Consider the following 24235-nt stretch of genomic DNA (forward strand, 5'->3'; position numbering starts at 1 on the left):
GTGCGCTATTAAGGTTCTTGCAGTTTGGTGCCGTGCTTTTCATTGAAATAATTTGCCGCTGTTAGCAATGCACCGACTCCGCCTATGTAATCCTCGCGATTGCCTTCGAAGCTTAGAAGCACGGCGCGGTGCATAATGCCGGTTCCCAAAGGGCAGCTTCCCCTCAGCACAATAATGTCACGCAGTGAAACATACGTGAAGTATTGCGGTGAAGCTTAACAAACGTGTGAAGGGGCAATTGGCACGGGACACAGTATGTATTCCCTGGTATTCCCTAATTATACACGCGTGCACCTACTGTTTCCTGTCACAGTACGAGCATCGATATGCCTAATAAGTGTACTGGCAGGCCTTCACAACTCTTTAGGACGTGCCTGTGGCGATTTGAGTTCTTAAGAGCAGTAAAAGGCATGCATTCATTTTTTCGCACGTTTTCGCTGCACCTAGGGAGTCCAAAAAATTGGACGTTGACTGTACAACTAACCGAAAGGATGCTTCGAATGGTCCGTGGGGTGAACGCTCGGCGGAACGTGGACCATAACAGAAGCGACCGTCGCTTTGAGGAATGAGCTGTAAAGAAACTGTGCCATCTCTCCTTTGAAGGAGCTTGAGCTCAAAAAGCAAAGTGTTGACTGACGCCAAGATGCAGGTGACCTTCGCGCAAAGGAAAATAAACTCTTTAAAGCAGTGAAACGGAGCGCTGAGGCATTGTGCCCCGGCTGAGAGTATGTAAAGACAGTTGAGGTTGACTTTCCAGCTGCTGAGAAAATCTCACTTGTGACAAAACTCTGGGCTAATACCAATGAGCTTGTTATCAGTTGACAAAAATATCTCATTTTCGAAAATTTTTGCTTCTGTATGCATCTCTTTTTATTCGTATTTGAAATGTTCGAGTCGATTTGCAGTGGGCTTTACCATATTTGCAAAGATATTTTATTTGCTGTGCATTTTTATAACTTCTTCCTTCAGTTTTCAATTTTGAATAATATGAACACTACTCCTTAGTATTTAAACTGGATTTAAGTCATTTTCTTATATTTTAACATGCTTACTAGAGAATGACAGCATCAGGTGACATGGTGTTAGCCCGTCTTGACATAAAACAAAGTTCTGTGTCACTCAGGTAATTTTGCAAAGGCACTCAGGGAAAGCCTGGAAAACTCAGGGACATTGAAAATGTAAACTTGGTAGACACCCTGAGAATGCTAACGTATTAAAACTTACAGAAATAGATGTTTGATTGTGATAGCAATACTGAAACGCTTGAGATTAATTTGTGCCATTGAAATTTGGGTTGCCATGCATTCAGTATCGACAGTGTTTGTGAGGTAGGCGTGCAGTGTGTTAGAGGGTTTCTAGAGCTGCTGAGCGCATTTGGCTGCAAAAACAATGAAACTAAGTGATGGCAGCATCAATGTTGTGTTACCTCAGTGGACAGCGTTCTGCCTTCTGCTGCTGGCATGAGCATTGTGTGTTCAAACACACTATAAGCACACTAGCGTTCCTGCTGTGCTGTGGTGTGTATGTGCTAGTCTGAGCAGTAAACAGAGCATAAAGGGGCTAGTTGGTTGATTTCGATATTTTTTAGGGATGTACTAATTTGAAAGCTTTTTAGTGTGCTTTTAATGCAAGTGATAGGGCTTTTAGATCAGGGTATTCTAAAAGAAATCGATATGAGCAGTACACATGAAGCTAACACTAATATTTCGCTGGGTGCTTCAACTGGGTGCCAACGGATTCTCGTTGGCCTGATCTTGTGCACCACCAAGGCATGACACCTGCAGCACTACTGCCTGCAATCATCACACCAGCATTGTGAGGTGCCTGGTAGCTGCCATGGGGATGTTCCTTCTGCCCAGCAGGAGTTGCCTCGCATGCTGCTTTGTGTCAACATGTTGCACCCACATATCACAACACCCTACAAGGAGTTCGAGTGCAATGTTGAACCTATCTATAATGGTCAACGCTTTACCCTTTGGCCGAAACTGCCAAATTCTTCATACTTAAACTGAAAAGAAGAAAATTAATAATGATAAGAAAGTGCTACCATTACTGCTCACTGGAAGTGATGCATGATTCAGAACGTTCAGAACCAGCACCGTTCATTGCTGTAATCGAGATTATGTGGTGCTGTCTTGGTAAAGTGCCACTAACGCTCTTGCTCATAGACACTTATGTGTTCAATGCCGAGTCACGCAAAAGTGATCAACTGAGAATATTACTGGTGCCGCTTTGAAAAGGCTCCAAGCGTGGTATATGCATGGTTAGTGCACTTCTGTTTTTGTAATTTCAGTTATTTCGATTTTTTTTTTTCTGTTTTTGTGACTTCGAGTTAACAATGTTTTACTATAACTTGCACTGATTATTGCTATAGTGACGTTGTTTTTCTGGGGTCTGCTCGAGGTTATAAAATGGGGTACTCATTGCATCACCATAGAGAACCAGCAATTTATCGAATTTTCTGTGGCTGTACCTAAGTTTGTGGTGCGCTGGTGGGCTACTTTCAAGATTGTCCTGTTTTTCCATTGCATAGCATGAAGTGGCTTACCTGAAGGAAAAGCTGAAGAAGACTGAAAAGGAGCAGGGGCGGCGGCAGCGGCGGCAACAGCGGGACTCTGGTTCTTCCTCCTCTTCATCAGGAATTTGCTGCAGACATCCTGTCACCATTGGAGTGGAGACCTGTCCAATAATCAGGGCCTCCAAGGAAACTCAGACTGACGCCCCAGTTAAGCTGTGTGAAGTTAGAGTTGACCAGCACATTAGACAAACAGGTGCGATGAAATACCGAATCCTTAAATTTATGCATCATAATTTAACATTCATAACTGGAAGTTAAAATGTTCTGATGTCATCATGAACACAATGGCATGAAAGAACTTTATTTTGGACATTGTTACGGTGCGCTGTGCATTATTTTGCTCTTTTGTGTGGTCTGTTCTATATGTCTTCCTCGCGTGGTCTGAAGGAACATTCAGTGTGGTCCACTTTTATGGAACATTTACTTTGTAGTGGCTGCTTGTGAGGTCCGCTAATGAACACAATGATTGGCTGAGTCTGAGAAAAGGACGTCTAGCCAATGGCCATGATGGTTGGTACTTCGGCATTGCTCTGAAACTTCTAGCAAATGTGGCCGTGGTTGCTTGCAATGGCAACTATCACAGCTTAGTGTTACATTGACTCAAACAATTGCGCATAACACAGTGGCTGAATTGCTACGACATTCTGTTGCTGAGTACGAGGTCACAGGTTTTATTTCCAGCCTTGACGGCTGCAACCTAATGATGGCAGAATTAAAAAAATGCTTGTGTACAGTGTTTTGGGTACACATTAAGGAACCCCAGGTGGTCGATTTATGCACTTTTAAAGCTTGTTTGTTACAAAGAAGCCTTGTTTTCATAGACCTTGACTGAGATAGCGCAAAGATTCTGTTCGTTTCTTTCATTTTCATGCTTCATCAGTAGTACATGAAGCTTCTATTCCATTTCTTTTTTCTTTTCACACTTCATGGTTAGTATGAATGGTGCTCCGGCCATGTTATAACCAGGATCGGCCAGTCATTAGTTGGATAAGAAAGGTATAGAACGAATCAAAACGAATTGCCATGTTATGCTTGCTCTTATTGAAACGTGTGTCTGACCACAAGAAGGCACGCCAGGGTATATTTATTGTTTTTTTTTCTCTGAACAAGTTTTGTTATGCCCACAGTGGTTGTGTTGTGCTTGTTATTTTTTCTTTCTTTTGTTTGTTTGTGTGCCTGCTCCGTCTTTATTTCTTTCCTCACTTCTTTTTTTTTCTTTAATTTGACCAGTCACTGCCTAAGTCAACTTATCATTTTGCCAAGTACCATACTTTGTCACTTTATTCTCCTTTTCACCTGCTGCAGGCGTGGAAGCTTTTGCTTCAAGTCTTTCTTGGGGTCTACTTCTGGATGCCCTCTCTGTCCGCCATGACAGGCAGCCTGAGCGGCTGACCCTCTGTGAGCCACCAAAGGGCCCTCCCCCAGAGCTGCCGAGGCAGCAAATTCGAGCGTGCAGTAGCTTGAATCAGGCTGCGAGTCACGCAGAAGGCAGTCCTGCCACTGTTGTGCCCCGCCGTGCCAGCCACACAGTCCTCTTCAGCAGCCTGGATCGCTTCAGCGAAGCCGAGCACACAGAGAGCCCCGAGAGTGGTTATGGATCTGGCTGCAGGTCGGCAACTTCCTTAGGCAGTTCTGCCACAGGCCGACCCTTGAGCAGCCGATCAGCCAGCGTGTTTCTATTTCCTGATGCTGATGGGCAGCCTACTCTTGAGATGAGCACGTTGGATGAGGCCCTGGAAGCAGAGCCTCAGGCACCAGTGTACTTAGAGGATCTGGATCATGTGAGTGTATGTTGGGATTGCATGGTTGCTAACCCTGTCCTATTTTCTGGTGGCGCAATAACATGGCGAGCCAAGATCCATGTTTTTGACTCAAGTGACATGATTTTACTGACAGAGGCTAACACCAAACATTTGTCAGCCTGAGCATAGCACACTTTGCAGCTTTTATTTTCCTCTTCTTTTGTGCATATGGATTTTGGCATGTGCCTGCTTATTCGACCACATAAATAGTTTTTCTGCATGTGAACCAGATGATCTACTATCGCCTTCTTTCTGTTGTTTATCAAAAGTTTAGCATTGGCAGGGTCATTAACTAGGCCAGAAGCCAGCAGTCATTGAAGGTGTTCTGCACCACTTACTAAAGAAGAAGAAAAAAAATGTTTTGCGTACTAAACAAATGTGGACTCTAGTGGCGGAACAGCTGGGCCCAGTTCCACAAAATCGTGCCATCCTGCTCCAAAATGGCATTTTAGAGGAATATTGCGCTGAGCCTGTGCCAAAGAAGCATAAAATTAAAAGCCTTGTTCCATTTATGCAGCCTCGCTAGTAAAGCTTAACCCGAAACTTACAGCATGCTATCATCATCCAGAAGGTCAACGTAATGGCCATAGCCACGGATAGTTGATACAGTCAGTCATCCAGTTGTTGTTTTCGCTAGTTTGTTGCATTTCTTTTCAGTTGAGGTGTCAATTATAGTGTACTAGATTAGTTCCAATGTAGTACTGCCGTTGTGCAGTCCTGTTCTTGCTGTCTGTGCTGCAGCTCTGTACTCCTTGTATCAGACTGGCACAGAACTCACTCAAGGCTGAATCAAAAAATGCCTTAGACATTTTCTGATTGAACATTATTTAGCATAGTTGTTGACTGTGCCACTTTAGAAATTCCATAGACGTGGATGTGGTACGAGAGGTTGAGCTCAGTCACAACCGCTGACAGGGTCACGTGCTCCATTTAGGGCGTATTCTTTCTCACGCGTCATTGTTCCGCAATATATTTTTTTGCTTGCTTGAAGCACGATGAATGTGCTTCAAGCAAGCACATTCATCTTGCTAGTCAAGAGGGTAGAAACGCCTCATACCATGATAAGTGCACAGAGAAAAGCATTCTATGAAAAATAAATGAAAGTAGTTTGATAATTTTTATGCTGAATGGTACATTGATGTGTGTAAACCTGCTCTGCTATATTTATTGAATATTTAAGTTAATATTGTCATAGCTGCTGACTACGAGGGGCGGGGCTCTGGGGCCCGTGCCCCCTCCGGAGTTTTCTGGGAGGGGTGCTGAGCCCCACCTCCCCAGCGATGCCTAAGCCTCCCCATCCCCAACACGCCTAAAATGTCATTACTAGAGCTTTTTCACCCACATCATTTGAGGTTTCTTTTGACTTGGCTCAACCTTTTCACTTAAAATTTTATTGTCGCTAATAGCTTACTACATCATTGTTGATGCAGATGTGCATGGCTTTTAATTCATACTTTCGCTTGATTTCTGCAAATCCTGACAATAGGAGGATAAGCGCATTAGAAGCGCCAGTGGCGGCTGCCTCATTCGTATTTTCTCACTTCCACATTGTTTTAAGTTTACACTGTAAACCCTATGGACATAAATGTTTAAGTATATACACGGTACAAATTTCATTTTATCTTTGAAAGAGAAGGAGGTAGCCAATTAACAATTATTTCTAAAGGTATAAATAGCCTATGCCTAGAGAATGAATATGTTGCTGTATGTTCACCTCACTTCAAATGGCTTTGCATGCTTTTTTGAACCTGAAAAGAAACCTTTAGACTTCAGTGACCTCTTCGGCAGTCTTTTATCAATGACACGTGAAATGCATGTGAATGAATTTGTCTCACTCTTGCTTCTCTTTCCAGTAAGCAATGCTAATGACTCATTGAAAAATGACTCATCTCAATAAACTATCATTCACCAAGATTTAAAGAAGAGCAGTGCATTACTCGAAAAAAATCTAGTGCATATTGTTTCCAGTACAGTGGAGTAGCTGCCAGCAATTTTTTTGTTGCTGAGATTTAATTAGGTCATTGTAATTAAGTATCTAACTTGAGACATAATATCCTAATTATCAAAGTGTCAATGAGGCATCTCTAGGCAGAGCCAAGGGACATTTAACTGTGGTATTTTCAGCGATGTACTAATTGTGTTTTAATGTTTTACGGTTGATAAATAAACACTCTGAAATATGAAGAATACCACATGACTGCACTCCCACCCGCATCATAAAGCAGCGCCTTCGAACATGCTCCTTCTGAGTTGGCCAGAACGAAATAATGTAAATAAATAAAAAAGAACCCATTGTGATTGAGCTAGTGCCTTACCTGCCATGCCCCTGCCAAAGTAACACGTCACGTTTGGTGTTAGTTGGAAACAAGCTGTGATAGCTGTTGTCTTAGTGTAGATAAAGTGCATGGATGTTTCTTTTTGCCACAAAACCTATCATCACAAAAGCGAATTGACAATGTTAGTGCGAATGTTCAAATGTGCATTTTGTTTCATCCCAGTTGCCATGTCTTTCTCTAATAAGCAGAAGGAAAACATGATCCTTGCCTTGAGAGCTGCAAATAGCAACAAGAGGAAGGCCGCAAATATATATCAGTCATGGAAGTGTGGTGGTAGACCAAATGCATCGACTATCATCAGAAATTGTGAAAACCTGAGATAAACCAACAGCTTCAAGAAACAGCGGTGGAGGATTTCATCTTTGAATCCTAGCCTACGCACGCATGTTCTACAATTTACGGCCTCAAAACCTCATGCTAGCGTTTGGGACGTGGCCGCCCAGGTACCAGTTACAGTTTGGAGGATTTAAATGACGGCCTTTCACCCGTACCTTAGGTGGCACTAATGCTTGGAAGATAGGGACCTGTAGAATCACCTAGATTTCTTGAATTGGGTCCTTACAAAAGCTGATGCATCACCGGACTTTTTGAGCAACATCGTGTGCACATATGAAGCCAATTTTTGCAGAAACGCCAAGGTAAATTTGCATAATGCACACTATTGAAGTGACTCCAATCCACTTTGGGAAAAGCGCAATCAGCACCAATACCAGTCGTTGTTCAGTGTGTAGTGTGGAATTTATGCCGGTGCTATAATCGGCCCTATCTTCTTCGATCACACACTGACTGGACCGTGTTACGTGAATGAAATCCTTGAAAAAGTGGTGGATGAGTTTCTCAGCTAAGTCCCACTGTCACGTTTTCCACTTCTGTGGTATCAGCAAGATGGGGCACCTGCATGCAGCAACTGAGCACGAAACTGGCTGAGAGAGTGAAGTAACTTTATTTCGGTCCAGAGAAGAAGCAGGGAAGACCCCGCGCCACCCGGCTAGTCCCACGTAGGGACCGCCAAGCCGAGCTTGACGGCCCGATCGCGGGCGCTCTGGATGGCCAGGGTTTGGTCGTTGAGTTCGGGGCTGCCCAAGAGCGCAGCCCACCTATCCTCTCTGAAGGGGGAGCCAATGGCTTCACACTCCCACAACACATGGTCCAATGTTGCCCTTAGTCCACAGGCAGGGCAGTCAGCACTGGGATATCTTTCAGGGTATATGGCATGAAAAACCGCGAGGTTAGGATAGGCACGGGCTTGTAGAAGTCGAAGGGTAACCGCCTGTGCCCTGCATAAGGCGGGGTGCGGGAGGGGGAATACCCGTCTTGACAGATAGTAGTGTGTGGTAGTTTTGCCAGAAAGGCGAAGCAGTATTATGATAGCCAAGTATATGACAATTACATGAAGGAAGGTTACACCACCGAGGGACACCAGATTCTTGACTGTGTAGAGGACTCTGGCTGTGAAACTGAACTGTCTCCTACAACAGGTGACACACACACATGCACACACAGAGACGGGGTTGATGCCATGGCAAGAGCCCGGGTTTTCTGGTGGTTCAGTGAGTCTAAGAACTGACGGGAGGCCGTTGAAGACTTGGAGTGATCTGGATGCCCTCCAACGAGTGGTTTGAATGAAAATGTTCCCAGCATAAAAAAATCTTGTGGACTTCGACAGTTGTTTGAGTATCAGATTAATCACCTAAGACCTCAACATGTGCAAAACAACTGTATAAAAAATCATTTCTGAAAATTTGAACATGTGAAAGGTTTGTTCGAAGTTGGTGCCAAAAGTTATGAGTGATAAACAAAAACGAGTTGACATTTCCCGGGAGATGTTGGTACAGTTAGAAAGTGAATGGGACTTTTTAGATGGAGTAATAACAGGTGATGAATCATGGGTGTTCCAGTATGACGCCGAAGCCAAACGCCAAAGCTTGGAGTGGCACATTGGGAACTCCTTGCTCCTCAAGAAAGCGAGAATGTCAAAGTCTGAGGTAAAGGCAATCTTCATTGTCTTTTTTGAGAAGCACAGGGTGGTGCACAAAAAATTTGTACCTCCGAGATGAACCGTCAATGCTGTGTTCTACATAAAAGTCCTTGAAAGCCGTCACAGAGCCGTCAAATGGAAACGACCAGAGACTGCCGATTGCTGGAAGCTCCACCACGACAACGCTCCAGCCCACACTGCCTTCATTGTAACCGCTTACCTGGACCGGGTAGGGGTTTCAACCTTTCCACAGTTACCGCACAGCCCTGATGTGAGCCTGGAAGACTTCTTCCTCATCCCAAAGCTTAAGAGAAGCCTAAAAGGTCACCGTTTCGACAATGTTCCCGCCATCGAATGGCATATCACAGTCTCTGTTAGAGGTTACGGCAGTTGACTTCCAGGGAGCCTTTGCAGCGTGGGAATCACGTTGGCAGTGGTGTATCGACACCCAAGGAGATTATATTGAAGAATTTGAAGAGAATGTACCGATTGGATCAATAAGTTCTTTTTACCAGGCCCAGTCTCATTACTTTACGGGCAAACCCTGTATACTACTAAAGCAATCTTAGCAAAGCTGCAGGGCTGTTAATTGTCTAATTTTCTTATTAGGAGCCTTTAAATAGCACTGAAGCAGACACATACACCCAGTGGTTGGCTGGTATGAATCAAGTCTCGGTCAGCATGTCGCCTTTGAGATTTTCTAGCACGCCACATCAAGCTACAGGCAAAGGGTAATCTCTGAAATCATGCCAAAAACTATGCGTTTTAAGTGGTGCACCACTTCCGGCAAGTGGTAATGGCAGTGTCTTTTTGAGTTTAGTATCAAGAATGCCTATTTCGCAAACCTGTAACAACACATCTACTTGTATCACAAATGCAAAATTTTGCATGAGGGCTACCATATATCCACACTATCTGATATTGTGCTTCTTACATGGCCCAGAACTGTATTGCAGTTGACCTTTAATATGATGCATCCCAAGAGATTTCCTTATGCCATTAACAGCATGAGAGTAGCTTATAGAAGGGATTAGAAAGGTGACACACTTTGTCTTGGGGGGAAAAAGGTTGTGTGAGAAGAATGCCAAACTAAAAATAAAAGCAGCTCCAGCTTACACAACACAAGCGACACACGAATGAAGCTTAGAACTCTTTCAGAATATAGTGAATTTTTGTACCTAACTCTCCTCAAAAATGAGGAAAGCATCACACAAGCGATTGTAATCATTCTTAGTGTGAGGTAACATTGTGATCAAAAAGACTGCTAGTTTTCTTGTTCTCCCTCAATGTTTTAGCCATTGTCAAAACTTTGTATGGAAATATAATGTATCCAATTCGCATTAGCTGCATTTTAAGGTAGCTTCTTTAAATATAATCTTATGCTTGTTCTATGGTAAATTTTGGATCAGTCATGCCACTTAATTAAGACTGTTTTACAAGGGCTATCCACTTGTGGGCCCAAGTTCATCAGGATACCCTGGCGAGGAGTTACAAAAGCAGGAGCTAAGCCTCAAGAGCAAACAGCATTTGTTTCTCAATCAATTCATTCTTTGAAACTGCTTCATAAAAATTCATGCTGGAGGACATTTTTTACGAGGTTCGCAGTTGTGGAACAGCTATTTGATCGTTCGGCACAGATCTTAACCGAGGCAAGCATCTCAGAAGCAGTTTTGCCCAGGTGAAAGCAAAATTTAATCACGTACCACTGCTCCAGCGAACACTCCATTTTTGACATTTTCTGCCTTGACAAAAACTGGAAAACAGCTTTTGCGCCAGTTCAGATTCTCACGGCATCAGAGCTTGGACACGTCTGCCACTGAGTGCATTACTTAGCTTAGTACCTCCACCAGAAATCCCATGTTCAGGGAGCATGCTACTGCCGAATGCATTGCCGTGTGGCAGGCAGTCCCATTTACAGATGAAGCCTGTATTCTGTTTATTTATAACCAAATTAGCCAAAGTGAAATTCTGTTGCAGTTGGCCTTTGAAGTAAGTAGGCTGGAAAGGTTCTAACAAAAACACTTTTAAATAGTTGAATGAAAATTGACTGAAGCTCATTGTCGTTCCTGGTTTGTGTTGTATTGATTGTAGTACTTGTGCTGGCTGGCCAAAAGCTCCCTTTTTTGTGTGTGTGACTGTATAATTGTTTTTTTTTCTTTGCATGGTCTGAACAGGACAACCCAATGACATCACTTTGAAGGAGTGCCTACTCATTTAGGCCAGGAGGGAGGAGCTTCTCAATGGATATTCATGCCCAATGCCATCTTTCAATGGTTGGTCTCATAACTTTTTTTTGTGTGTGGTGCCAAAAGAACATCATTTAACCCTTAAAAGCTCAGACTCTATTATTAAAGGAATAAGGTGAAACATGGAGCAAACAACTTGCATATCTGAAAGAATACAGCACAAGGTTTTAAGATCCAAATTATTTTAAATTGCAGGAGAATCCTCAATTCCTTTCAAAATATCCTGCATTCCAATATTGTGCCTTTGCTCTTTGCATTGGGCCCTTTCAGCTCCATTAACTAGTAATTTAACTTGATATCTGAAAGTAGTTTTGGATATATATAGCACTAGTGTGTTTGTCGAGGATGTGAAATGTGAAGTAATTATTGGGCATGAAATGGCTTTTAGCTCAGTTGGGCTCAGTTTTAGAAGACAGGTGTGAAATCTAGTGAAGGTTGTTTCAAATCAAGTGAAAGTCATTAACAAAAGCTTTTTTTGAAATTAGGCCAAAGGAACATGTTACAAATCCAACACAATCCACCTGTTTAACAAATGATTGAGTAAAGTGTATTGCCCTTTGGTGGCAGATTGAATAGAACCCAGATAACATTGGGTAGATACAGCTGTATATCTAAAAAGCTAGCCATTTAGCTATTACTACTGCAGGGTGAGACCCATTATGCATGTTGTGGAGTAATCATATTGCTTACTCTGAGAGTAACAGTATCGACATAAGGCTTGAGCATAATAGCTCATACACTTTTTACACATATTCATCAATATACTATAACAAACATAAATATAATGAATTATTGAGTATAACAAAGTAATTCTAACATCTGTCTTCCTGATGCAAGTTTGTAACAATAAATGTTTTCCCTTGCATAATGAATGCACCTTTTCTTTCTGAAAAACTGAAGCAAAGTTGACAGGTGCATTTAAAGGGTGTGGGAATTGTCAATGGTGACCGAAAGTGTTAATCAGCACTAGCTGTCTCCACGTGATGATGCTGCATGGGTGGTGGCACCCCACTCGTCACGTAATGTTCTTTACATCTCGGAGCTAGAAGTGCCACTGTTTTATAATCAAAGGGGAGGCTGCGTCGGGACATTACAGCAACCGTGCGTGCATGAGGCATGCACCCCGCTGTGGCCAAGCCTAATTGGCCGGTGGTTGGCGACAAATGCAGGAAGACTGGACAAGTTTGTTTATAGTGTTTAATTCGTTCTTTATGCATGCAGTCTATTGTAGTTGGTTAAGATGGTTTATTAAATAGCTTCTTGCTTTTGTCAACCTTTGGCTTTTCCTCATGAACACTGCATCAGACTCCGTCAAGAATATCCAATTCCTGATCGCTAAGGTTTTCAACGACCGATATGATTCTGAGCATGAACACACTGAAATTGTGCGTGGTGCTACTATGCAATCACATGCAAAAGCGTGGTTTCATTTTGGATGTGTTGGCTTGACTTGGTTTGTCTGTCGACAGAATAAGGACACCGGGGGCGAGCCATTATGTACACGTGTACATAGAGAAAAGAAAAGCAATAGAAATGTAAGAAAGGTCTGTGCAGCAATGCAAACTTACTGCAGCTGTGTTTCATTGTCGAAAATGGCTGAAAATGTCAAAATGAAGATGGTTGACAAAAGTTGCATTCATTGAATTGCCTTCTGGTAGTACAATTCCCGTGCTCCATGTCATACTTCACAGCCTTTGACTTCAATTTGGTCATGTAATGGGAATTATGGCATGTTGCCCTAAAAAAAAAAACACGAGACAGGCAGAAAAGAGAGCAATAGACAACACTGTCTCAAAAGGGCGCGTTCAAAAAAAAAAAAAAAAAAAAGAGAACATTGAAATTCCATGCACCGTGGCATTGAAGTGAATCTTTGATGAACTGGCAAGACAAAGTGGAGCACCACAACAAGAAACACAGAGTGTATTTCGGCATCGAACACATCCTATAATGGTCATCAGCCATGGTAGGGTACCTTGCAGAGTAAAGGCAAGTTTATTCAGGGGTGATACTCTCAAGTGACTCCTTTCAGTGGTAGCATTACCTTCAAGAGTTTTCACATGACTCAGCATTGAACGTTATGAAGTAGACAACTGAGAATGTTCTTGATACAGTATGAAGATAGTAAACTTGGCACAACATCAGAAACTGTTGCCTGTGTGCACCGGCAAGTCATGTGAAACTTTTTGAAAGTGTTCGTATTCCTGATAGAAACAGCTTCTACTTTACGAGACAGCCGACAATCATCACCATCACCAAGACATGAGAGGTAGGCAAAGAAAGCTTCGGGGCTAGTGTACAGCTCACCAGTTTGCTAGCTTCTAGCTGTGCTACTGTCTGTATGTCATTTTGATTTTCTGTTGCACTGGCACCATGGTGGAAAGCATTCATTCTTTCGCTGAGAGATGACTCTCAGTGGCATGCACCATCATCTTTAGCCAAAGTGGGTGAACCAGAAATCTACAGCACAGCCATTCATTTGTGGGGCTGCACGAGACAAATGTTGGGGGTGCGATTATTACAAGGGGGCTAATTTTGAAGAGCAAAGCTGGGGATGTGTTTGTGATGTAAGTGGGTTCATTGTGCAAGTGAATATGGTACTTGAACCAGAAAAACATGAAAAATAGACTACTGATGTGAAGGGAAGGAGCAGTCAGTATTGTTTATGTTTGTGAAGACGATGTAAATGAGACAAGAGCAAATGACGAAAGGAAATATTTTGCATGTGCCGAAAGATTTCCTTAACAGTGCCTCAGAATTTCCCAGTTGACATTTTCATCTGCATGTTGTCTATGGTATCTGTAAGTGATGTGTGTGTTCATCTGTCTCTTTTCCAGGCGGGATCCATGTGCTGCCCCAGAGTGCTGTTATGTCCTGCATAAGTGTGGAGACACCCTTACCGTGAATACCTTGCCCATCAACTCAAAATTATGTCAATTATGGCCTCTCTGATCAGGGTTGCAGAGTTGCATGCTAGTTCAGGGAGTAGTTGTATGCTATCCTTGTTCAGGGAGTATGTCTTTTTCTTATTATGTATCCTTTCCTAAATAAGTGTTTATCAATATTTGAGGTAACTTTAACTTTAAGAAGGTTGACAAAAAAAAATTGTACAGGGATTTACATGTGCGAGGTGTCGAATCAAAATGCTATCCAGTTCAATTTGTGTTCAGATTCAGATCTATGCCTTTCTGTTTTTTTCAGGGTCAGTCTTGAGTGAGAGGATAATAGTTAAGGACAGTTAAGGGTGTTCAAATAGTGCCAATTTCTGGAAAGTAGTGCTCACTCTATTAATGGTAACTGGAGCAGTCACAGGCAAATGGACTATGAGGTGTCTTAGTGGTGGTTATCTAAGGTTGTGATATAGGCTCATTGGAATGCTGATGTGAAAGCATTCGTATGGTACATCCAGCACGCAGACACACACATAGTGCTTTGTGTGTGTGACCTCTTATCTATGTTTGTGTGCTGGTTGCACTAATTGAATGTTTATGGCAAGGTAGTTTGGGAGGGCATCAGATTAATGACTCATTCTGCAGTGATCACAGTAACATTGAGCATAAAACAGCAGCATGGAATGCATTGGTGTTTCACATAGTTCTGACCTACAGCATGTAATGAAAACTATTAGGGAGTATGGCTATGAGGCAGTCAAAGTAAACTGCAATTTACTCTGAATCTGAGTTACAATGTATACATATATAGGGTCTGTTACTCGTTCATAATGTGTGGGTCAACGCTTTCACAAAACATCATGCCGTGGTATAAAATACGTTGTGTGTTCTGTTGAAGCTGGAAATGCATTGGTGCTTTCATTGCATCATCAGTGCTGAACTTTATTCTGCTTAGAACATCATAGTCCAGTGAAATTAAGGTATTGAGCGTGCAGTTGGGGGATATTTCCCATCAGGACATTGCACCAGTGTGTATAGATATGTTTAGTGCAGGGCAAAACAATATCTGAAACAACACGCTAGGTGATTAAATGTGGGCAAATAAGGGAACCCAGCCTCAACAGTTTATCAAGGGCATTTCTCTTTGTCAAGGCCGACATTATAAAGACATTGTTTTGACAAGTACCCATTTCAAAATGATGGCTCCAGGAAGAGATTTGCCTTATTCTTCCAGAGTTATTCAAGTTTTCATCTTCCAATGGTTGCTATGTTTTATTTGGGTAATGCTTAATGAGCCTGTTTTGATTTATTGCTGTATAGTATAGCAATACTGCAGTTACTTTGACTGGTTTGTGGAACACTGATGTATTTCACCACACATTTTAGTGGCAGATAGCTCAGAACTCGTGCTTCTCTGAGATTTCCGGCTAGTGGACATGATCTAACTTTGACTGGCTCTGTCACATGCACCATAGAGTGGTGACATAGCGATTAATTAAATGCTTGTTGCTTATTTTCGTAACTTGATATCTAATTAATGTTACTCAATGTTTTATGGCCTTGGTTGCAATTTGTGTTGCCAAAAAAATGTTCTTTGTAATTCCTACTGTACTATCTTTTAACTGTTTCATTTTTTTCACTTCTGCTGGCACATGCAGCATATATATTTTATGTGTAGTTTAATTTCCTGACAGGTATCAGCTTGGCTCACTTAAGCGATAGAAAAATAGCAGTTTGTTTACAGTTCGGTTCGACACCTTGCCTGCTTCAAAGTCTAGCTGCCCAATGTTGGGCCTGAATGCCCATGTGAAACACGATCCCTTCATTGGACAGCCTTAAAGGACGAAAATCGGCAGAAATACCTGGCTTCTTTTAATCAATTTATCTTGCACCTTTTCTTTTGAATATCTTATTATCTACTTATTCTTGTTGTTCAGCTTTCAGAAAAAAGGAGAAGCACATAATGCATTTTTCATGCTGTATTGGTAACTCTGCAGTCCTGCTCTTGAGCCATTTCCATAATATTTTTTCTTGCACTGTTGAACCAACAAGCAAAGACCAGGTGGTGCTGGTATACAGAAGTGCTTGTGCATGACAGTGCTGGTTTGTCAGTGCGGGTAATTGACACTACTGGTCTCTCACAGTACCCTGTAGCAGTGCTGACAGCCCTGTGGCATAGTGACAGTATTGGTCTATGGCATTGCTCACCATTGGCTGTGCTGGTCATTAGAGGTGCTGGCTATTGACAGTATTGGTCTGTACTGGAGACCAGTGCTGTGAGCCTTGTAGATCAGCACTAGTCTACAACAGATTTATGAGAGCACTGGTCATTGACAGTGCTGGTCATTGACAGTGCTAGTCTATGGTGGTGCCTGGTAGCAGTGCTAGTCTACGACAGCCTTGGTCTGTGCCACCGCTGATATACAGTGGTTCTAGTCAGTGAAAGCACTGGTTTATGGCAGTAGTTGCTTATGGCAGTTCTGGTCTGCAACAGTGCTGGTGTATGATGGTGCCAATCTGCAGCATAATGTTTTGCTGGTATAGTTGCCTCTACTATCTTTGTGTGTCTCCATGGGTGCTTTGTTCTGCTGTTTCCTGCTGCACTAGTCTTACTTTGTTCTTTTGCCAGCCTGTGGCTGGCTATCTTGCAGAGCTTTGCATGACACTGATGGAAAATTCTTTGGTGCAATAATCTGTGCACTATAAGGTGAAATGTAAAGGGATAAACAAAGGCCAATATTAAATCACGCTGTACTGCCAGTTGGTAGATTACTAATTCAAGCCTCTTGAAGGTTTATAAAAAGAAGAAGAGAGAAATGTGGCTTATTTGTAGCAGAACTTGTGATTGAAGACCTAGCTGCCATTTCTTCCTCTCACACCCAAAATGCAGCAGTAATAATTTCATTGCCTGACGATGCTTATCTTGTAGTTCTTTCTTCTGGATTTTGGAGGCTTTCTTTCTGCGCTACTTGCATGCAAAAGTTGTGAGATTTTATTTAGTTTTCAAATGCAATGCATTTTTACTTTTCTGTTCAGCACTTTCAGCAGTCCGACCAGTAGTTGCCAGAGTAGGGGGTCTCGCTTTGCGAGGTGAACGATGATGCCACTACCAATAGTATATTATATTATTTCCTAATATGCCAAATCTATGTTCTTGGTAAGAGAGATATGCTTACTCTTTCGCGCTATGTGTCTGGCTTTATGCAATAACTTTGTAGATTGCAGCTCTTAGGCGGCTGTTCCTGTGATGAATGTTTGTGTCGGTGGCAGCGTAATCGCACAAACAACCACAGCAAAACATGAAAGCGAATGCGGAGCACAGCGGGGATGAAATACGTGAAGAGGGAAGCGAGAGGAGGGTGCAGCGGAACCATGAGGCAGAAAGCGGAGGAGGGTCTGGCAAAAGCGTTAGAAGAAAAGCTTAGTGCAGCGACAATGGCTATGAGATGGTGCCAGAGTAGTGTGCAGTGTCTGGGAGGTTGGGCGGCGGTGGCAGCTGTGAATCACTCCCATGCGTCACTTATGTGCTGGCTCTCGCAATCTCTAGATTAGTGAGGCAGTCACGCCGTACTTCGCTCCATTTGCAACATGTCACACGAGACATTGTCCGCGGCAATCAATATACCGCGAAATGAAAACACGTACAGAGCTGCACTCCAATTTTGCATTACGGGGTATTGTAATCACTGAATTTTTTTGGTCTCCCTTTATTGACTTCATTTAGAGTACTCAGACATGCACTTTTCTCTTGGTTGCAATGTTTATGATTTGCTTTGTTTTTTCTCCTAGTGCACTTTCTTCCTAGCTGTCCAGTAGCTGACTAAAGGTAAGCTGGGTGGCGCGGACTTCAGTAATCATGGCTCGTTGCTAAACTGATTGAATGCCCAGGTATTCATGCTTTGTTGGGATGCTCGACGTAAGCAGACTCAAGCCATAACCACTTCATGGTTGACCTCTTTTTTTTTTTTTTTTTTCAAAATTGCGTAGCAAAATAGTTTAGAGATTTTTAGTCTGGTCAGCATTGCTACTTTGGAGGCCTTGTACACAAAGCATGAATAAACATGAGTAGGTTAAGCTCCTCATAGCACCTGTGCTACTGGGTGACCAAACAAAGTCAGAAGGAGGAGAGCGTGGAAATAAGGTGTAATAAAAAGGAAATATTGATGAGCAGCATGTGGGGAAAAAAAGAGCAAGCTTGCTGCAAGGAACCGAATTTGTATTGCATCACCACTGTCTGCAGTGCATTGAGAAAAGTGTGGCTGCTAACAGCCCATTGTATTTATTTATTTATTTATTTATTTATTTCCGATATATTACAGCACCAGCATAACATTATTGTAGGGGAAACGCACATATGTGTGAGCACTTGGCCGGGCTGCAAGTATTATAAGGCCAAAAGTTGTATGTCTCACAAGATAGGCTCTCATAAAGCTAACCAAAATGCACTGGGCAGGCTTGTGTAGCTCACCTCACAAAAGCGAAAGGGGAGTCGCATATATCCTAAACACGCACCCAAGTAGCCATCAATATAAGATGGTGTTGATAGCACAGTGCCGGAGCCATCCGGTTGTGGCTGTCATAACCGTAGCCAACTTGTCCTTGCTTGTATGCGATTCCCTTGCAGAGAGGGAACATGCAAGGACATGCTAAGGCCACATAAATCTTTGCAATTATGAAAATACTGGTACTTATGTGGCCTAAATAATTGTGGAGGCTGTTCTATTAGCATTTTCTGAACTTTCTGTCCAGTTCACATCATGAGCTTGTGCGATGGAAGCAACCTTCACAGTGCTCTTGCCTAGGCTGCATACTCTCAAATCGTAGCTGGGCAGTTAATGTGATAGTCAACTCTCAAGCTACGCGAGCTGTAACATGAACTTCCTGCTAGTAAAATTCATTAGAACGACCCACTTTACATTTTGTGTCCTGATGTTATGATGTCGTGGCAATATTTATGGAAACAGAAAAGCCCAAAACTAAATCATTCTATATTTTTAAGAAACATCCTCAATGTGTAGCATTCCAATTCAGTTTCAGATATTTCATTTTCTTTTGCACATCAGATTACAGCTTTGAGCTGGGAAGGATTAAAAATATGACAGGCTTGTCACTTCAACCAATCACACTGGTGAGCTGGCCCCTTTGGGTTATAGCTCAGCTTTGGATTCCTGAAAGGACTTGGACCAAGAAATACTCATAGCTTGGCTGGCAGCTGTGAGCTTGTGTACAGCCTTTGTTGAAAAAAAGAAAGCAACCAGGCTGCAATGTGTTGTGCCCATGGAACTCTTATTGCTAGAAAAGCTCTTGAAGGTGGGCCTCCCTCTCCAGAAATTTTGAGCCATGCAGTCGCCTCGAGAAGCTGACTAGGCATTCCTTGGTCAGTGGCTGTCATGCGTGCTGTGACTTCATTTTTTTTGGCAAAGTTTTTACATGTGATTCAGATGCTTGTTACTACTCGACGATCTGCATGGAGAAGCAGGGTGCATGTTGCACTTGTGTAACGTGCTCCTGTTCATGTTGCTTATGAGGTACCTTTCGAACACTGTATTTCCTGAGCCTTGCTTTGGTATGCAGCTGCAGCATGCATTTTCACTCTTGCATGCTCAGTGTGTACAGTATTCAGTTCACTGTTTTCATTGTTGAGCACTCCATAATAGATACACTATGTAATTTGGCATATTCTAAGTGTCGCATGAAAACGAATAACAGCTATACACGACTTTTCTGGTTAAACTGCTGGCTTATTCATGCAGAAATTTTACATGAAGGTGGCTGCCTGCAGTGGACACAGTTTACTATCAGTGATGGAAGTGCTGCACCAATTGTGTCATCTTGTGGCAAACAATCCAAGTGTGCTACCATGCTCCAGAACACGTTTAGAATTGGGTCGCTAAATTTACCAAAGATTTGTGCGTTCAGTAGCAACCACACAAGCATAGCTGTGCATTGGCTAGTGTTTTGCTCTCAAAGCCAATCCTGGGCAATCCTTCGGAGGCTGGTGGGTGTTTGATGGTAAATTCAAACTTGTCCACTGTAAAATGAGGGAAATGAATTGTTTTTGTGCTATACAATACATTAAGCAGTTTTATAAGTCTGTGTCAATCTGATGCTCTATCTATTGGGCAGTCTGTAAGCAAAGCTTTGCTGTCAGCTCAGCTGTATGGTTTCTTCTGCGTGTAGCTCATCGGTTTAGTTATTGTAGTACATTTTAGTGCTAATGACAGTGAAACTACAACATATGATGTGCTTGCTTTTGTTAAACTTCTTGACTCAGTTCTCCAGTGGCAGCCATGATTTTCACTCAAATTTGGATTCCACCAACCAAGTTTATAGCTTGACAGCACTGTATGAAACCAGATTATTACCACTGCAGAACACAACTTAGAAGTTGCAAATTTTAGCTTTAGTTGATCTAAACGGTGACATGACAGCACATATGCTTTGTTCACAGCAGCTATGTTAACGACATAGAGTAAAAGAAAATTGAATAAGCCATTGTATGGCATGCAGTATATCAGTTGCTGTTATGTACTAGCTTTATGGGGCTCGTGGTTTTGCTGCTGAAAAGTCGTCGTGATCAAGCACATGCAAATTATTGGCATTTGAAAAATCTCTCTGAGGCTGCGCAGTCCTAAGATTTTTGTTGTGGATGCAGAGTGAACATTTTTGTTCCCAATCTTATTAAAAATATTGGGGGCCCACAATTGATGTGGAAACTGACAAATATGCAATAACTTCACATTTAGCTTGCCATGGGTAATGTGTAGCTGAATACGCTGTTTTGAAAAATCCAGTAAAGAACATCTGAGCCTGCCTGTATTGAAATCTTGAACTCTACCCAGCTGCTTCAAAATGCAATTCTTCTGCTCCAAACCTGCTTCAAGGTGGCAGAATTGCTGCTCCCTGAGCTGCTCCAAAACATCTTTGGTCACTTCCACCCCTGTACTATGTTGGATGCATTAGTAGTCAGTTTTGTTAAGGATAATCAGAAGTGTACAGTCATACACAGAGATGCTAGGCAAAAAGAAAATTAATTTTGCATAATAGGGGTGCCAGCTTTCATTGAAAAACAAAGCACACCATGCACTGTGTTTTGCCCTAACAATGACAGATGGCACTGCCATCATTGCAGTTCTAGTCTTTCCTCCTTATTTTTTTTTAAATTGTTATATTTTAAGTTTTGTCTTTTTACCTCATTGTCTGAGTGTATTACTCGCCCATTATGAAAGGCATGGCTGCAAGTTCAGTTCAGTTCAGTGAAATAATTTACATTATTTGGCATCACTGCATATCACCACATGTTCTCATTTATTCTTAATGAAGCAGGCAAGCAATGCTACCAAACATATCAAACCACATGGTCTGCAAACTACCACCTTTGTGCAAAATTTGAATGCGAATAAGCTACGAGTTTAATAACCAGAAAAGTTGTGCACAGCTGGCACAGTTTGTTGTACAATGTTTGTTGTGTATCACATTGGAGTAAAATAAGGCCAGATGATATACCTGTGGTAAAATTTGTATTTTATTTTCTGTCCTGAGAAGTACAAAAGCATAGTAAGCAATGCTGCTGTTGTAGTTATGGCTCAGAATTGATTGTGGTGCATCTGTCAAACACTTACTGGTAAGGTATCACTTGGTATGCAAAGAAAATATCCTTGAGTGTAGAGGCGTGTGCTTGGTGCCAAACATCTTGCGAACTTTCAAGCCGTCCTATACACGTGAGTGCACAAATACTGCATATGTGACATCTGAGACATTCAAACTGCTGACATACTGCATGTGAATCAAACCAGTAAAGTGTTACAGGTTTGCTTTAGCAAGGAGAATGTATTTTATATGTATATCAGTGTGCTGTTAAGCTGAGAGTAATGGGAATTTATTAAATGTTGAGAATGCTTAAAACTTTTCTTCAGCTATTATGCTGATGAACATGTCCACCAAGGTTGTTTTTGTATTTGTTTGGAGCATTGAAGAAGCTTGATTCAAGTGTCCCACTATGCTAGAGTGTCATTCACTCTTGTGTGAGACTTGTGCTGGCTCATTGAAAGCAAACAAAGTGCATATATATTTTTATTGCTGAGCTATGCAGCCTTGCACTTAAAGCTAGAGCTCCCTGCGTCTAATAACCATTCCTGATCCTCAGGTGCCATGCTAGTGGTAGACAGTGGCTGTTGGTGCAGCTATTTTTGATGCAAAAGTATGCGAGTGACAATTTCAGAGCTAGTATTCGATTTTATCTTCCTTATAGGGCATAACAGAGTTGTAGTGAGCATAATAAGACAAGCACTAGGACTTTGTGTATCTTCGTGATTTAAGTGGTCAAGCTTAGTGGCCTCCAGAGAGGGTGTTCTGTATCTTTGATTTAATAAGGCACGGACGCATTGCAACAAGCACAATTAATGCATAGGTTGCCAATTATTGTGGCACAAACTGCATTTAATGCTGAGCCTGTCGCAGTACTATCAAAGTGCCGAAATGAGCTCTGTGGGGGTAAGCAGGGTTAAGCACCGATAAAAACTGTGCTGACAGGCAATTGGGGCTCTGAAGTCCTGTGGCAGAGACCCAAGGTGCAGGAATAAGGATCACAACTGGGGGTCTGCATTTCCTGTGGCTACTCAAAGCAACATTGCTTGTGTGCATATGTTCAAAGTGCATGAAACCTGATAAGGTGCACATAGGGGGTTCGAGGGGCAACCAAATAGGAATTTCTTCCTATCATTTACAAGAATTTGAGAGAACTCAACTCATTTATCCATGTAAACATGCACAGTAAGATATTTCAAGCACAGAGTGTGATGAAATGGGCTAAAAAGGCTGAGTTCATGCATTGTATAAGTGGCATGGTATCCTCTTTCTAGTCATTATACGAGTGCACATCTATTTTTGTCACTGTCTTTTTCTTTCTTTCTCTCTCTCTCTCTCCAGTTTATTTTTTCTCAAGAGAGTTCTTATGCATCCTGAAGGACTCACAATTTTCCTTTTCTTTCTTTCTGCACAACATGTTTGTTTGTAAGCAACTCCAAAGTTATCTGTTAACTAACTTTGGAGCTAATGTTGGTTTTCAAGGGTTGCACCGGGCAAAGAAGTTGTCTGTGTTGACAACACAGACAGTGTTGGCAGGAAATTTGTTGACGTTGACAAAAAAAGCATTGGCACTTTGTCTGCAAGTAACTGTATTTTAATTATTTATGTCCCCTTGTGGTCAATTGAAGTTATTGTTGGTGTTGTTTCACTCTTGGCACCATATGTCCTCCTGTCTGCTTCCCTGCAAATCAGTTCGAGCACCCTTTCACTGAAATTACCTGCATTTACAGACTGCTGATGCTCACTGCTCTGGCTGCAGAGATACCAGCGATAGTCATTTTGTGACTTGTAATGTTTGAGAAGTTTCAGATTCCTGACTTCACATTTGGGAAATTTTCACTGTCGTTCAAACTTCTCAAACTCAGTTTGGTGATTGAACTTGCACGCTCTAGAGGCTGCAGTTCATTTTATGAATGGTACCATCTTTTCTAATGTTGGAGGTATCAGTGTTTTCAAGGATAGCAATTTTTGTTCAATTCTAGGTACCTATGAAGCTTCAGTTACGTGTGGCCATATATATGTCTTGTTTGTCTATAACTGTTTGTGACGTGTAGTCTTAAGGTTTTCTATATGGCACGTGTGGTCCTGTAGACAGTTGTGACTCCAAGATTGGCCACAATACACCTACTTTACAAAGGTTTATCCCCAGAAGTACTCATGAATGTTCAAAGTTGTCCTTGTCTGAGCCCTGTTCTACCTTTCAGCTTTTTCTTGTAGCTTAGGTTGCGGCTTAGTTTGTGGTGTGGCTAGGAGATCAGTGCAGAAATAACCATGGACAGTTTTAGGTGAGTGAGTGCACATGTAAATGGTCAGAATTAGCTGTAGACTGCACGGAAATGTCCGTGTATCATTAAGCCAGGACCATCTGGAGGATAGTTTTGCTGTATGTGCAAGAGAGTATAAGTGCTCATGCGTATTGTTCACTGCATCTTTCAAGGCCTGTCAGTTTTCACAGGGAAAGCTTAATTTATTTTTTGATTCAGCTATTCGAAGCATAAAGAAACCTGCATGCTTGTTCCTTCACAAGTGCGAGTTCATGTCAGATTGTCTTCCTGTCAAAGTTTGTGCACTAGTTCCTTAACACAATGTGCCGTTTGTTCTTGTGCAGTTGTCGTCCCCACAGGATATTCTGTTGAATATCACTGCCCAAGAATTTCAGCCGTGATGATTGTCGATACAGTGTGCATTGTTGCATTTGTGAGAGTGCAGTCTAGTCCTTTGTGTCAGATAACTCTTGTGATGCACTCAGCACTTTGATATAAAAGCATGTTTATAAAGCAAATATTTTTTGAAGCGACCAGCAACGTATCTGCTGCAAAC

At 42.1% G+C, this 24235-nt stretch overlaps 1 protein-coding gene across 4 annotated transcripts in view; it reads left to right on the forward strand.

The window, feature by feature from the left end:
• The window catches only part of LOC142575309 (uncharacterized), a 56376-nt gene extending 32819 nt beyond the window's left edge, over positions 1-23557 (forward strand). The window contains exons 8-13 of one of the 4 annotated variants that reach the window (XM_075684564.1): positions 2534-2771; positions 3884-4359; positions 10869-10967; positions 13775-13838; positions 17618-17654; positions 18892-23557. In XM_075684564.1, the coding sequence (XP_075540679.1) occupies positions 2534-2771; positions 3884-4359; positions 10869-10892 (738 nt within the window). In that variant the 3' untranslated portion in view covers positions 10893-10967; positions 13775-13838; positions 17618-17654; positions 18892-23557. Of the gene's footprint in view, positions 1-2533; positions 2772-3883; positions 4360-10868; positions 10968-13774 lie in introns of all 4 variants that reach the window. The other 3 variants (XM_075684563.1, XM_075684562.1, XM_075684561.1) reach the window with 3 other exon arrangements.
• The last annotated feature ends 678 nt before the right edge of the window (positions 23558-24235 follow it).

The sequence above is a fragment of the Dermacentor variabilis genome, chromosome 3, assembly GCF_050947875.1.
Source record: "Dermacentor variabilis isolate Ectoservices chromosome 3, ASM5094787v1, whole genome shotgun sequence".
In the NCBI taxonomy this organism is placed as follows: domain Eukaryota; kingdom Metazoa; phylum Arthropoda; class Arachnida; order Ixodida; family Ixodidae; genus Dermacentor; species Dermacentor variabilis.